At 41.1% G+C, this 16,641-nt stretch overlaps 1 protein-coding gene across 5 annotated transcripts in view; it reads right to left on the bottom strand.

Moving 5' to 3' along the window:
• The window catches only part of RBMS1 (RNA binding motif single stranded interacting protein 1), a 206,357-nt gene that overhangs the window by 7,751 nt on the left and 181,965 nt on the right, over positions 1-16,641 (bottom strand). For 3 of the 5 annotated variants that reach the window (XM_032409615.1, XM_032409622.1, XM_032409631.1), the window contains exons 7-11: positions 5,673-5,788; positions 4,818-4,867; positions 4,597-4,690; positions 2,025-2,072; positions 1,086-1,136 (exon numbers count right to left, since the gene is read on the bottom strand). In XM_032409615.1, coding sequence (XP_032265506.1) covers positions 1,086-1,136; positions 2,025-2,072; positions 4,597-4,690; positions 4,818-4,867; positions 5,673-5,788 — 359 coding nt within the window. The remainder of the gene's footprint in view (positions 1-1,085; positions 1,137-2,024; positions 2,073-4,596; positions 4,691-4,817; positions 4,868-5,672; positions 5,789-16,641) is intronic. The other 2 variants (XM_032409641.1, XM_032409649.1) reach the window with 2 other exon arrangements.

Genomic DNA, 16,641 nt, shown 5'->3' with positions numbered 1-16,641 from the left:
TACTGTCCAAGACTGTGCGTATAGAGAAAAATATGTGCGAATGTTTACAGAGACACACACATACGTCATCCGAGAGCTCGTCTCTTGTGTTATCAACTAAACATGTTTTATCTGCTGCTTCAAAGTCATCTCAGCAACTTCCTGTTTAGAACTTGTCCCTAGAGTACTGTTTCATACATATGGTCTTATAGTACATGGTGTCCTCTTTAGGAGCTGTCCTGAGAGAAATTCCTCTCTCATCTTGAGGCCAACAAGGGTGTGCTTCTCCCAAGCAACTGACCTGTTTTTCTCTTATAAGTACCGTGAACTGTTTTTGCTTATCAGAATTCCCATTTTGCCTTAGTTACTAGAAAGCTTAGGGCCAAATTTGTGGCCTTCTCGTGCCAGTCATGCAGGTCATTGTGTTGGGCACTGTTTTTGTGATTTTGTTCTCCACCTTTATTTCTCAACTTTTAAAATGCATGCTTTAAAATTTAACAAACTGGATTTTATCTATCTTTGAAAAACACATCAAATACACTATTAATGCAAAGTGTAACTGAATTAAAAAGTATAATATGTACATAAGTACAACAAATGCTCAAGTCACCAAAGAAATCACATCTACCAAAGAAAGTGTTACTGCTTTAGTATTTATAATTTCCACAGAGAGGTTAAGTAAACTGATAAAAATCTCTAGCTTCCTTTTGAACACTTTATATTTGCATTAAACGGAATACAATTAAAAAATGTGAGCTGTTTCATACCAACTACTGTTAAAAATATAGCAATTTAAAAGCTTTAAAATTTAAAACTTCAATTGAGTGGCCTTCTACAGAATTGGTTTGAAGAAGAAAATGGTACCCTGCTTCAAATATGATATATTTTAAGTTCTTACCACTGCAAATTTGATTTAATGTCAACTACCAATTTAAGACAAGGGTGGGAGGAAGTTTTATAATGAACTTGTACATTCTCATATTCCATCTTTAAATTTCCCAAATCCCATACCATCTTTGGCAAAAGGTTTTAACCCAGAGAATGGTCTTCCAAATGTACACGCAGCCTAGTTGCAAACCACAAAGCCATTAAGTTGAAAAACTTACGGGGTGCTGTAGGATATACGGTTGAGGTTGCATCCAAGAAGGACTTTGCACCTGGAAAAGGGAGGATTTTGAAAGAAACCTTGATTTCCATTGGAATGCTACCTCTTTCTCTAGAGCTCTTTTAATCATGTTAAAATCTACAGAAGGAAAATAAGGAAGCAATACTATCAATGATCAAAAAGATTAAGGCAGTTAGAGTTCTTGGCAAACTGGTCACTCTGAATAGGATGAAATGATTATTTAAAACCAAGTTCCACTTGCCCATTCAAGAAGTATTTACTGAGTACCAGGCATCAAAGAGAAAAAGGCAAATAAGACATGGGCCCCACCCTCAAGATATTTACTAAGAATGGAGATAAACAAGTAAACAACTCAAATAGTGAAAAGTGTGATAATTGAGGTATGAACTAGGCACTTGAGGAATACAGATGAATGAGAATTCCAGCACATCTTATTACAAACTAATCCTTAAAGTATGTGCTTATTTAGAAAGAATAACGAAATTCAACCCCTCTTTGATACCAGGATATTAGGTTTCAGAAATCTTGTCTGACGGCCAACAATTTCTAGTTAGTGTGGAAAATAAAAATCTGAAAATCAGATTTAGGAAATGAAAAACTTTCTTAACTAGATCTTGACATGTACGTCAAAAGGGCACCTGCACAGAAGACCCTCCACCACTGAGGAATAAGACACGAGAGTCAGGTTCCAAGGCAGGAAAGCAAGCTGTGCAGCCCGCCACTCAAGAGAAAAAATATCAGTCCATTTCTTGATGCCCAGAGCTCTCCTGAGACTACATTAATTTTTAAAAAATAAGTTTCAGTCTCTAACTCTTTAACCACAAAACCCTCCTGTATCTTATCCCCTACGGTTAACTTCAGAGGTTCTATAGAAAGGATATGGGGAAAAGTCATGGGGGAAGAATGCATTGTGATTTACCTTGATAGCAGAGCCCCGATACTTGTTTTCTCTGGTTTCCTTTGCCACCTAAGGCAGACCAAAGTTAAGTGCTTCTGCCTTGTTAACATTTCAGTTATCTGGACTGCAGCCTTTCCCCATTGGGGTACTGGTGGTTTCTCGCAGATGCCAATTTCTCAAATCCAATTGTATAAGCATATGGTGCTTTAGTGGAGAAAGGCCCACTCCAACATGAGCGCAAGGCCTTCACTGAATAAATCATGGGGAGGAGAGCAGCTCCCTGGAGACCCCAACTGGGGCCAGATGCTCTCATTTTTTGTATGCTTTCAGTGGTCTTAATAATCTAATAGCTTATTGCATTATGGGGTTAGGGAGCTAGAACACCTAATCCAATTCTTTTTCTTAAGCAGCAAATGAGCTGCTGTCAATTTCTATTCCTCAATTTTCCCTAACTATAAAATGGGAATAATAATCTATGTTCTCTGAATTCTTTACCATTGGTTATCTACCCTCCTTTGGGTCACGGATCCCTTTGAAAACCTGATGAAAGAAATAGAACTTACCCGCCCCCCCCCTCCCCCCCCCCCCCCCCCCCCCCACAGCTAACTGCATACACACAAGCAACATTTTGCAAACAATGTAAGAGACTCTCAGGCTACTTAAAGCTCATCTGCTGACCTTTCCGTGGCCCTGAATTTATGGGGTTAAGAACCTCAGTCACAGCGAGTGTCAGGCAAATGGAATGATTCCACATGTATCTTAGGGACATACAGAATGCCAGGAGAAGAAACGAGGGCTTTGAAATGAAATGTTGTTTCCAGTTAGGTATAGCAAATCTACTATGAATACTGGCCTCTGAATTTTTCTTATGCTATGTAACAATTCTGTGGCCAAAATGCTCATTGCCTGACAGTAAAGAGGGGAAAGAGAGGTGGTGGGGAGACGCACTGACAGCCCCAAGAGCCACAGCGGCCCACATCCAAATTAATCTGCACAATCATCCGCCTGAGAATAAGCTTACGTGTCCCTCTTTCCAGTGATCTACATAAATGGCAGATGTTTCCAAGGTCAGAGAGTTAAAAAAGACTACCTTTCATTAGGGAATTCTTAATTAGGGAAAATGCACCAGGGAAAATAGAGAAATTTTAAGCCCCAAATAATGAGAGAGGCATTAAATGAGTGAATACTGTGGCCGGCAGATTGAAGCACCAGCCCAAGTAACATAAAAGCCTAGAGAGATAAAAGAAAAAAAAAGGGACAACTCAGGGGAAGACAGCGAAAAGACCTGAAAGCGGAGGGAGCTGTGAACACTCCTGCACAACTTCAGCTTTTGTGCGTTTAACCACGAAGCTATCTTATGACTTATTATTCGAAGCTACTTTTAAATTTTCGGACAGCACCACCTTCATGATATTGCTTACGTTGACCAATTCCTTATTTTAAAAAAGTATAATGAATATACTCTCATCAGCCCGCTAGTCCTGCATATCCTGATGACCATGATCACAGCTAACATTTATTGACTGCTAATGATAAGCCAGGAACGGTGCTGAGAGCTCTTCACATAAATAGTCTCATTTAGTTTTTAAAACAAGCCTATGAGAAAGAAACTATTATTATCCCCATTTTAAAGATGAGGAAACTGAGGCTTACAGAAGTAAAATAACAGTTATTAGATATTGTAGTCCCCTAACCCCAGAAATCAGGGCTACAACATCTAATTCAATCGTTTTAAAAACAAGAATACACAAGAGTTTAGTTTAGTCACACAGGATCTCAACAGTCAACAAAAGAGAACTCTATTCCCACATTTCTGTGATTGAACTCTGTTATTATGCTTCTGTGTGGGCCAAGGCAATAGCCCTGTTAGAGGTACTCAGACATAGGAGGAGAGATGTGTACGCGCACACATTGTATACCACTGGGTTTGTTGTATGCGCACACATTGTACACCACTGGGTTCGTGGAGAATGGGAGCTAACCCTGCAATAAAACCAAATCCATCTTATAACAAGGTGCTTAAGGAGATCTTGGTTCCAAGTTGAGAATTTATTTGAACATAAAGCCTCCTCAAAATTACCTGTTTAAACAGGGAGTCGCCTCCTCTTTTTTTGGCCTTAAATCTCACTGCATTGCTCATTTAATGTTACCTGAGAGAGACACGTCTTTATTTATTAGCACGTTTACTTGCTCTTTTCTTAGTTCCTGCTGATGAATAAACAACGGCAACGGTGCACACTTCTTCTGTATTTTACCTAATGTCACTTCCTTTTAAGTTTCAACTTGTGGGACATGTGATGTCCAACAGCAGAGTCCGCTGCGGAGGAAGCATTTGGGTTCATCCCGGTTCTAGAATGCTACAATTTCAAGGACTGACAACTGGTAACCGTTTTCCCTTGTTTTATATTCTCCTATACATAAAAGCAAATCACTCTGTCAAATAAAAAGCAGCTTCTTCTAAAGTGGGTATCCAAGCTGCATAATATTTGACTTAGGTTTCATTATAAATGTTCAAAATTTTAAGACACATAAAAACGTAGCAGCAATTCACGGCCGACAAGCTGTCACACTCTTGAATCCTCAAGGTACAAACCTGGTAGGCAGATACAGGAGACGCAATATAGGGTGTAAGAGAAGTTTGAGTGATCATTCGGTTTGTAGCAATACTGTATGGTGAAGGATAAAATCTAGAACAAACACAAAAGCCTTTATTAAGTCACCCTTTAAAAAAAGAGTAATTCCCAGGACAATGTCTGATATTTTCCACCCTCACATTTTCCCTCAAGCCACCGTGCACTTATCTCAATGACATACCCGTTCTGCACAGCAGCTGTGGCTGGGTCATAAGTAAGCGTCATTCCAGCCTATGGGAAAGCAACAGAAACAGAACCACTTACCCGCAAGGGCACGGTTTAGAAATTCCATCTCTTAGAGTCATGGCAACACAAAATAGAGAAAGTTTAGTAGCATCTGATAAAATTAGAAGTTTCCTTTAGACAAACATAAACTCAATATAAGAATTAAGCTCTATGTCTGCACTGTTCCACTTGGTAGTCATTAGCTACGTGTAGGTATTTAAAATTAAAGGAAAAATGGGAGTCCCTCCAGCACACTGGCTGTATCTCAAGTGCTCAAGTAACCACATGCAGCTCGTGGTTATCATTGGACAGTGCAGACTCTAGAACATTTCCACTGGATGGCACTTCCCTAGACATACTTGAACCAGTATGTTCAGTATGATGTCTTTTTTTTTTTTTTTTTAAGAACCTCATTCAAAAGAATTAGGCGAAAAACTCAACAGCAAATACGCTATTTGTTTTAATAACGTTACTTAGGATAATTTCTGAGTAATTATAAATGTAAGCCTCTAAGAAACCATGACATTAAAAAAAATACAAAACAGTTGTGCATTTCTTATAGCAATTTAAAATGCTCTTTTACTTTACATGCAGCTAACTGGTAAACATAGCTCTACCCACCACCTATGTGTCCATCTGGAGGGTCATTGCTCTCTTAGCACCATATCCATTGGGAAGAGTTTTAAAGTGACATCATCTGGATTATAAGGTCCTATTTCAGAAGCCTGGCAGCCAGGATGTGGCATGGGTAACTATTCACATAGTCTTTCAGCATCATACACCCACACAGAAGTCTCAAGAAGGGACTTACAAGTCTCACCTCTCCTTCTCTATGCCACGGTCTTCCATTAGGGATGTATTTGTTTGGGTTCTGCCTCTTCTTCTGTCCTCCGTCCGCAAACTTACACAATAAAGGTTCTGTAGGAGCTGAACAAATGGGGACAAATAACAAAAAGCAGAGTTATATGTGTATGCAGGACAAAATGTAACTGAATCTCTTTTTCAGTAGGAGCTGTGGCAGCGTATAAGGGAACGGATAGAACACTTCAAAGCAAAGTTTACTCAGACCCTTACAGGATTATCCACTGGTGAAGACGACAGTACAGAAAATACATCAGTTAGTATTTTCGAACAGGAGTGTAATGAACACATTTCAAGAGCTATTCTGAGGAACCAAAGGAATCTTTTGATTCACTTTTGTACTTCCTTTTCTTAAAGATTTATTTTTTCGAGAGAGATAGAGAAAGAGAGCAGGAGCGCGAGCAGGACCTCGGGGATCATGATCCCAGCTGAAGGCAGACGCTTAACTGACGGAGCCACCCAGGCGCCCCTCACTTTTGTACTTCTTTATGTGCAGACACACTTGTTTTTAATTCTACTGATAAATCTCCAAATGTAAATAAGATTGTGTCACCCTTCCCTCCTCCAACTTAAAAATGCTGCCTTAGCTTCCCATCATCATTCTTCAGGGAGGTCTTCACTTACCCCAGGAGAAGACAAATTCCCCTTTATACAGCTCACACTGTATTTAAAAAAAATTTTTTTTTTAATTTTTATTTGTATTTTTATCCATAGCCATGAGAACAACTTGGAGGTGTGGTGATTTGTTTGGTGTCTGTGTCCCCTCTGGCGTGTAAGCTCCACGGGGGCAGTGACATTCGCTTTGTTCGTCACTGTATCCCCAGGGCCAACGTGCCCGGCATGTTGTAGGTGCTCATTGCGTCTTGGTTGAATCAATGAATGAATACAAATAGGCCCCATTTGTTTATCTGTGGAGTACAGCCTTGAAGACAGCTGTTGTAAGAAAGACAAAACACTTGCCCACGCTATTTAAAGTTTTTTCTGTTGCCTTTAATCATCCGTCTTGGGGTTGCTTTACTATATATCCACATCATAAAATGATCTGAAGAACAACTCAAGGAACTTACACAGAAAAGCAAAAGATGCAGAGACTCTCACATAGGGATACATACTCATTAGTTAAAAAGACAAAAAGGTGGGGGGTGGGGGGCGAGGGGGAGGACGTGACGGCACGGTAGTCCACCCATGACTTTTCATTTTCTTTGCTTTTTCATAATGGAAATAGCAGTATATTCCTGAAGGTGGTGCATATTTCTGTGTGTTTCCAGTTAATGTAATAAAGGCAATCACACCTTCCTGTCTGGTTCTCACATTCTGTCCTTTGTCTACTGTATAACTGTGATTACTACTTTCAAATTCTGTTTCAAAGTTAAATAACCAGGAAGAGAAAAATATTACTTGTGGAAAATTTACTCCTTTCTCCTTTGCCTCTGATTATCCTAATTCAGCTCTTATTTTATATCACTATTACCCACCCACTAATGACAGGGTAGAAGCCACAGTGCCTCTCAGCACTTCTCTGCCAAAAAACAAAACACAACAAAAAACCCAACTGTAATTCCTTCTGGGCGAGCCGTCTAGGCTGTTGTTTGGGATGCCTTCCTCCTCTCCCTGGTGCGAACCAGGCCAGAGGGACAGGCTGGAATGTGAGCTCACTTCTGAAAGGCAGCTTGCACTATGGGAACCAAAAGGAGAGCAAAAATGTCAGGTGTCTGGTGAGAATACCAGGGAGTCTTGGCCCAACCTCTGTTTACCTTCTGACTCCCACCACCCCCAGCCCTCAGGTCTTCCTGAACAGGGAACTTCCATTTAAGGCAAATGGGCAGGAAGGAAGATAGACTGGGGCCAAATCCTAGACTGAAGATGAATTACTCTGTCTTTCCAAAAAAAGATACCGACTTTTGGAAATTCCTGCATCCACCAACCATCTCCAAAGGTAAAGTAAATGGATGCAATGAAGCAAGAGGGCTTTCTAACCAGTGATGATGCTTTTAATTCTACAACTGGGCCCTCTGGAAACAGGTGGAAATGAGGGCCAGGAGAACACAACTTTCAGGTAGAGGGGAGGAATAAAGGGCAAACCCGCCTGAGAAGTAGGAGTGTCCTTCTGCCAGGCCTGAGGATGTCTCACCTTGATATCTAAGAACAGAGAACTCAGAGAGAAGCAAGATCTCACTCTTCACGGATCTAAAAGGCCTTATGGTATCAAATATTTTCTCCAGTGACATTTTTAATAATTTTTACTCCCCGTAATCTTGTAGGGCAAGAGAACATAGTAAATTCTGCAGTGCTAGCACTTTGTGGGAGTTCATTTTGAGAAGACAGTTTTATCTAGAGGCATTATAAAGACCAACTTGTAGACTGAAATTTAACATTTTTCAAAAAAGAGTTTATTTGGCACAATGAGTAGCGCAAATGGACCATTTTCCTCCATTAGCATCATTTCTTCCAGAGAAAGAAGGCAACCAGGTTGGACACATTCTGTAAGTTCACTACAGGCTGCAGAAGCAGGGAGCTGTGAAGGAGAGCATTTAGGCAGCAATCCCCAGGAGCACTACAGCTCCACATTCGCTCAAAGGCCACGTGTCCCTGTCTGTGTGAGTGCTGCCAAGACATCACCATTTTTCCTTTTTTTAAAGAAGATTTTATCTTTATTTAATTGAGAGAGAGCATGAGAGAGAGCATGAGAGAGAGAGAGCTTACGAGCAGAGGGGAGAGAGGGAGAGGAAGAAGCAGACTCTCCACTGAGCCGGGAGCTCGATGCAGGACTCCATCCCAGGACCCTGAGACCATGACATGAGCTGAAGGCAGATGCTCAACTGACTGGGCCACCCAGCTACCTGACATTATCATTTTTCTAGACTAGGTTCTGTCAAAAAAAAAAAAAAAAAAAAAAAGGCAATCTCATGAAACAATAAAGCCTGCTAAAAACATATAATGATGAGGTAAACGTTGATGAGGTAAATATCAAGTGAGCAATGACATGTTTGCAAATATATTATTCAAAATGAAACAAATGGAACAGGATGTAGTTGAATCTTTTAAAAACAAATTAGACATGATTTTGTGCTGTCACTAAGATATTTTTCTCCCTCGAAAAGCAAAAAGGTAAGTAGTTAAAACAATTTGATATTGGCAGGTATCCCATATCTTAGGAAAACGAATTTCTTTTTTTAAAGAATTATCACCAGGGGCACCTGGGTGATGCAGTAGGTTAGGCGTCTGATTTGGTTTTGGCTCAGGTTGTGGTCTCAGGGTCCTGGGATTGAATCCTGAGTTGGGATCGGCACACAGCAGGGAGTCTGCTTGGGATTCTTTCTCCCTATGCCCCTCCCAATCATACTCTTTCTCTTTCTAAAGTAAATAAATAAATCTTAAAAAAATAAAAAAGGAATTATAACCAATTGAAATGAGAAATTAAAAAAAAAAAAAGATTTTATTTTATTTATTTGTCAGACAGAGAGAGAGAGAGAGAGCACAAGCAGGGAGAGTGGCAGAGGGAGAGGGAAAAGCAGGCTCCCTACCAAGAAAGGAGCCTGACATGGGACTTGATCCCAGGACCCTGGGATCATGACCTGAGTTAAAGGCAGACGTTTAACCGACTGAGCCACCCAGGCGTTCGGAAATGAGATATTTTTAACATAGTTGTTGGCTCCTTGTTTTAGGGAAATGGGAGTGCCCGGTATTCCATGTGAGGCAAAATAAAATTCTAATAGCTTCTTTTCTCTGTTAAAATTCTCTTTGGTCTATTTAGCAGCTGAAACTTTTGTTGAGTACCTACTATGTGCAAGGTATAGAGTTAAGAACTAGGGATACAACTGTGGATAAAATAGGGTCTTATTTCATAGGAGCTTTTGCAATCTAATCAGGAAGGAGAGTATACGAAATCTCACGAAAACCCATTTAGCTGTTTATGGGACAGAACACTGTTTTGAGAGATGCCTGTTGTTAATAAAAATGCCACCCAAAAGTGAAATACTTCTGATACTGCAAGAGCTGTATTTCTTTTACAGTATACCTGGTATTTCATGTCCCTGGATGACATTATGAGGAACACTTTATCCCTGTAAGTTCTTGATATCTGATTCACTACATGAATTGTACCATGTGTCCCAGGAAAACAACTATGTGAAGATTTCTTTAAGATATTTATGTTACCATTAAGGTGAGCAAGGGTTAGAGGATTTCAGTTAGATTTCTGAATCGAGAGGCGCCTGGGTGGCTTCAGTCGGTTAAGCGTCTGCCTTCGGCTCATGGGATCGAGCCCCACGTTGGGCTCCCTGCTCAGCGGGGACCCTGCTTCTCCCGCTCCCCGTCCCTGCTCATGCTCTTTCTTGCTCTCCCTCTCTCTCAAATGAATAAACAGAACCTTAAAAAAAACCAAAAACAAAACAAATACACCCAGATCTGTGTCATGGCTCACTTATTTTTAAGTATGTGGGAGACTGTTACAAAATGAGTGTTGCTTATTTGATTAACATATCCCGTGGCTTATATCAAACCAGACCAAAAGTGTCCAGAGTTTATGTTTTGAAGCCTAATACACAGATTCCAGGTTGAAGATCGGGAGATGGGTGGGATGTCATTTTGTTCTACACATCAGATCCTTCAGGTGGCCTCCTTGGCTGTTCTTTTTAGAAGGGAGATACTAGCTAAGGAGGACTGACATGCAGAAACAGAAGCACCATGAATACTAGTAATATGACTATGATCAATAGGTAAATTTGGGCGTATTAACTTCAAAAAATTAATATACAACAGTCAACCCTTATCTTCTATATGGTCAATTTTCTAAATTAGCAATTCTTTACCTTATTGTGCAAAACAGTAATTGCTAAGAGTCCCAACAAGTGATTCGTGACTCAAGATATATTCCTGTATTAAAGTGATATAAAATTATATCAAACTACTCATAATCAATTGATTTTGTCAAATATGCAGAGTAGTCTCAGCTGAATTTCCCCTTACTTAATCACCATCTTTTGGGTTTGTAAAGGGTATGCCTCAAATGTCTTGTGAGATCTCTCAAGTCAAATTCTCATTACCCAAGATAGAAAAGTTACTTTCTTGTTCATCAGAAGCAACAGGAACGTTGGTTAAAAAGCTTAACTACTATAGTATAACCTTCAGCAGACAATGCCACAAATGCAAACACTGATCTGAAATTTTCTGGCACCTCCTGAGAGCCATCTAAATTAATGGCATTGTAGGATTCTCCAACATGCCCGCAATAGGGCTTTGTGAGTGGGATGATCTTTTACAAATGCCTGGTTTTGTGGCATTAACAATCCCTTGTAAGGGACTATGAGCTTATATGGGTGATGCCCATGCTGATTCACTTCACATCTCTACCATAAAGTTTGCTTACCTATCTTCTGAAGCTCAAACTCTATAATTATTTAGGCTCAAATGTCTTCCCCCTTGATACCCACACTAAAAGTCACTTCTAGAATGCCTGCTTTGACTAAACACTGTAGCTCATAATTTGACCTCCTGGAAGGCTTCCTCACCATCTAATCAAATGGCTCAGAGGACTAGAGTTCTCTGTAGTTTGTAACCGAGTGGACCTTTTCCTCCCTGTGTTCTAACAGCTGGAGAAATTGCTACTTCCAAACTCCCATTTTTCTAGTTAAGCAGTATTTCTCCTAATCAACATTCTGTAAAACGTGAACTGCCCTCGATAGAAGCTTTTCCATCAGTTGTGGAAAACCAGCCCACTCAGCAACTGTAATTAGCTTTCTTTCTGATAATGTTGCCTACTTTCAAAATTCCTCAACTAGCAACATGCAAGGAGCTATCTGGGGCTCTTCAACGATTTCGACGTAGGGATCCAATACATTTTATCCATTTTTTGTGTGCACGACATCACTTCCTTTTTAGCCTCCTCTTTGTTTCTAGCCAAATCCTGTCCTGTCCAAGCACCAGCTAGAGCTCCAGCTTCTCTCCACAGATGTATGTGCTCTCCTCCTTTCCTGATCCTTATAGAGCGGTTCCATCTCCCACTCAGCTTTCCCTACCAGTAAAATCATGATTTAAATCAGGTTAAATAAAAAACAAAAATATAATCCTTCCCCATCACTCCAACTTAAATATTTTAATGTTCTATATTTGCTGCTTTTCTCAGTCTTTATTTTTCATATTTGCAACGATAGGTCTTTTTCTCCTACCCTTTACATTGTGGACTTTCCCTATCTGGTTATAGAATCATTTTTTTTTTTTTTTTTTTAAAGTGTTACATAAGGTTCTGTTTGGGATTATGTATAGTTTCTTTGTTATTATAACTAACACTGTATGAACATCTGTGTGTATATCTTATTTATCTTTTTAATCCCAGTGCCAACTGCTAAATTGGTGGTCAGACTGTATGGTAATTAGAACACTGGCTCTGGACTAGTCTCCCTGGTTTGAAATTTGGCTTTCCCCTTTATTCCCTTGTGACTCCAGGCGAATTATTCAATGTCTGAGGTTTCATATCTGTGGGATGGGGAAAGTAACTATACTTATTTCAGAGGGTTGTCACAATTAACAAAGTATTTAGAACAGCTGAATGCACATTAGCTATTGTTTCTATACTGGGACAGCAGGAGGAACTCAAATTTTTGATTTATGGTTCTTCCTCTTTGAATTATTAAGATAAATTCTCAGGAGAGGGACTTCTGGTTTATAAAAGTTATAAACATTTTTAGAGACTGGCCTGTTTTTCATGGAATTTTATTTTGTGAGATTTTTAACAAGCTGGCTAGGGTTGCCGCCTTGGCTTCACACACAATGAAGAAATGTTCAAGTTGTAGTTAAGGATGAAGGTGCTGGCAAATGCCTTTGAGAAAACTGTTTCCTAGTACTCTGACATCTCCCACCCAAGGTCCTCATGCTTTAATAAAATTTTACTCTGCCATTTATTGTTCCTCCCTGGCAGAACCCGAGGTGAAAAGGTGTCGAACCAATGCGAGGAACGTGCTGTGGGCTGGCTGTGATCGGCGGGGACAACAACTGTTCAAAGGCAGGCGCAGCACAGGGCTGGCCCGGCACGTCGAGCATCTTAGGTGGAAACACTGGCCCATTTCCAGTTGTGATTCCCTTGTTACTTTTGAAAAACTAGACTTACCCTCCATGCTAGAGACTGAATTTGAGTTTGAGATCTATAGGACAGCCCTCTCCCCACTGGCCACCCGCGAGCGTTCGAGCACTTTTGCTTTCACGGCAGCGACTGCTCCTAAGATGCATGCAGCCCTTGGAGCGTCTGTCTGCACATGACGCACGTTTGGATTCTGCTCTATGTACACACTGGCTAAGGGAGACAGGAACACACTGCAATCCCAAAGGTGGGATCACATCGTCTTAAACATACCAGCAGCATCACACATGTCTTGAAGCGTTTCTTTTATCCTAGAGCTGCCAAATTTTTTTTTTTAACAGAGGAACAGTGCTTAAGACAAACATTCAAAAACAAAATGGACAATAAACACCCTTGAAAGATTTTCAGCCTTTTTGCTAGAGTCAGTTTTTCCTCTAAACATTACCTTTTCTGCCTCCTGGCATAGGACAGTGCTCTAATAATATCACCTATGGACAGAGAGTTACAAAATGTGGGCAAGAGCAGTTTTCAAGCCTTGCTGGGCATATATACCCAGTCTGAAAACTCAGAGTAACACAGAAAACAGATGTAAAACAAGCTGAGGCCTTTGGCCAGAGGTGGCTAGCAGTTAGGCACTTCATTGGAGGGCCTCCATGACGGAGGAAGCTTTAGGCTGTGGCAGAATGGTACCAGCGCAGTACCAAGAATCTAACGACTCACAGATCTGCTGACTAGACACATCTTCTTTTGAAAAATTCTCTGCCCTTAGCACATAGGAACTTATTCAGACTCCATTAATGTCATGGAGAAGTTCAGAAAGATGGGTAATCACACTGTCTCTTGTAACATGAACACACATGTGGACTTTGTCTACGGGTGTGTGTGTGTGTGTGTGTGTGTGTGTGCGTGCGCGCGCACATGCCTGGCCCCTGCCCACCCCCCCAACAGGGAAAAACAGCAGGCACAGGGCAAGCAGCTCTAGCATAGTTCTAGCTAACATGCTGATGTGCATTAATTAGTCTTCCCAGAGACTGTTCTCTCTTTCAGGCAGGTATAGGAAGGGCATTTTCTTAGAAAAAACCATGAATCATGACCATGAGTGACAGTGTTTTTGCCTTGGGCATGTCTCCTAATTTGGACATCTGTTCTAACTAACTAGAACTTCCCATCCCTTGTTAGTGACATTCACTGTGTGGGAAACCACCACCCTACTATTTCTCCATAACAGAATTTTTATCAAGCAGATATTAAGTTGTTTTAAACCTCTATGGAATTCACCTAGATTGTCTTACAACTTAAGTAGCCATTGGTTCTTTTACCCTGAATGGGGACCTTCCAAGCAGATCTGATTTACTGCAAACCAGCTCACACTCAAAAGCAAGATAAAAACCAAGATAAATCCAAAGAAAGGACAATGCTTCCACATTTTCAGGGGGAAAAAAATGAGATTATATGGGAAAAGATAGAAGGAATGGTCTCGTGAGTAATTTTTTTCCCAACATAAACCATTATGTATATTTAAGGAAGATCCTGCTAGAAGATAAAGCCTCTTTGAAAACACGGTAACATCAGGCACAAAAGCACAAGATTTTTAAAAAGCAATTTCAGAAAAGAGACTGCATGAAAAACTGTGATGTGGATTTTCAGAGAGCTCTTACAAACATGTACGACATTATGTACCATTCCCCAGGACAGGGTGGGGTGTGTCTGGCAGGGGAGGACCCAGCCACTTTGCTCTGGTATGAAAAGAGCATGTTGGCAGGAGGGTAGGTGGTCCATGAGAAGTGACAACTCCTGCTTAGCCGTTGGGAGACTTTCTTAAGACTGTTACAAGTGAAGATGAGTTCCCTGTTCAGTTTGTTAATTTTCATAAAGTATCTTTTGGGGAGTTGTATCTAATGTGGGTTTCTCTTCTGTTCTTGGCGCCAACGTCACAGGCAAATTGCCAGTCATGCAAGCATCTGAGCGCCCTGCCGGAAACCATCCTGGACGATTCTGCTTGTGCCAGCTAAACAACGCGCATCGTTGACGAAACCATTCTCTGACTATATTTATGAAATGTTATGTCTGCTTAGCAATGAACCTGCATCATTTAAAGTGGAGGCTCATTCAATTTACCCTGGCCTGCAGTATTTTTGTTTTTCATCTGGTTCTACTGAAAATAATATATACATTTCATTAAGAAACCTATGGTGTGGAGTCGCCCTTCAGGTAATTTGAGAGAGCAGCATCTAATCAGCAGACTGGGAGTTAAAGAAAATTCTCGTATTAGGTGTACAAAAAAAGGGGGGGAAATCCAGATAAGCTGAAGACAGTTTCAAATTCTGCTGTGGTTCCCAAATCCACTTGGGACTTATTTTGGGGGAAAGCTGAGTTCCCTGGAACAGCGTGCTTCTGAGGCCCGCATTATACACTTCAAACCCCTGCCGAAAGGCAGTTCAAACTTGCTTATATGCAAAGAAGTATCCAGAAAAACCCTCAAAATAGCCATGATTATTTTGACGAGCCCTACATGAAAAATGCTCTTGGAAACCACTTGGTAACCTCTGTTGGTTCTAGGGCGAGCACGAGCTTTCTGCACCCAGCACAAAATTAAACATAAAACCCAGCCTCTGCTGCCAAAGAACTTGCAGTCTAGCTGGGGACTAACCATCGACGAAATCATGAAATGTTAGAAAACGGCATAAAATTAAGTTCTGATTCAGAACAAAGAGAATGGCCTGACTGCGTACCCCCAAGCAGAGACTCTCTTGAGGCAGGAGGAATCTGCTTCCTAGAGTCAACACCTGGCACGACGTGGAAGAAACTCTTCTCTCCTAGTTGCAAAGGTACAGAGAATCCTACGATCCTTTACATGGGGTTTGGAAATCAAGGTCTTTTCTCCCTTGAACAGGTATGACCAACAGTCTTTAAACCTACTTCAAAGCAAACAGTTAAATGATACAACCATGAAGTCCTTTGGAGAAAAAAGGAACCTGTTCGACCTCGATCTGTGACACCCTGAGATCTACTTCATTGAGGAAACGGGTAGATCTTATCGCATTTGCGACTGATACAACATCAAAACGACTGCGTGCGGGGATGTTTCTCGTGCTCGAACTTTCCTTGCTGTACATAAAAATGAGCCGAGAAAGTCAGGCGTCACTGGCGGGTGGCCGAGCAGCCCTTCTGAGGGACTAATACTGCGGGGTCCTGACATGGATGACATGGGGAAGTGAGGAGAACACCAGGAGTCAGCTGTGCACACATGTTAACCACAGAAGCCCCCACAGGGTAGGTCTGACAGAAAGTTCCCACGTATTAAATTTCTCTTTTGTCTTTACTTGGTTGGAGGGTAAAAACATCGCTTTCTATTTTCCTTCAACTCAAGTGTTGTTGATGGGAAAATGAAACCAACTCAAAAACCAAAAAGGAAGCTCTTGCACAAGGCTGGGTTCCTTGGAAGAGCGTACTCCCCGGTCTTTGATGATCTAGACTCGTGCCTGCAGGTGGTTCAAGCTCACACGCAGCCCTGCAAATCGTGCGCGCTCAGGTTGTAGCAGTCCAAGGTAGAAGGGTAGACTGTGGTATCGGATGTACTTACTGATAGGTTCTTCTATGCTGTGAGACTCAACTGGGTATAGAGAATGCAAGTAAATCTCTAACCACAACCACCAGCCATCCAGTTAAGGATGAAACTCTGGAACTACCGCAGAATAGATAGTGAACACGAGTTACCCACGCACAGCCTGGCATGCGGGGGAAAACGGAAATGTCTTCTGGTCTGTGGTCGCCACCAGCATGCTAGGTGTGAGCACGTAGCGTTGTCCTGGGGAATAGTGCAGTGAAGTTTATACGAAACCCA

This window comes from Phoca vitulina, unplaced genomic scaffold, assembly GCF_004348235.1.
Source record: "Phoca vitulina isolate PV1807 unplaced genomic scaffold, GSC_HSeal_1.0 scaffold1, whole genome shotgun sequence".
Lineage (NCBI taxonomy): Eukaryota > Metazoa > Chordata > Mammalia > Carnivora > Phocidae > Phoca > Phoca vitulina.
This window is presented reverse-complemented; position numbering and strand designations above follow the sequence as displayed.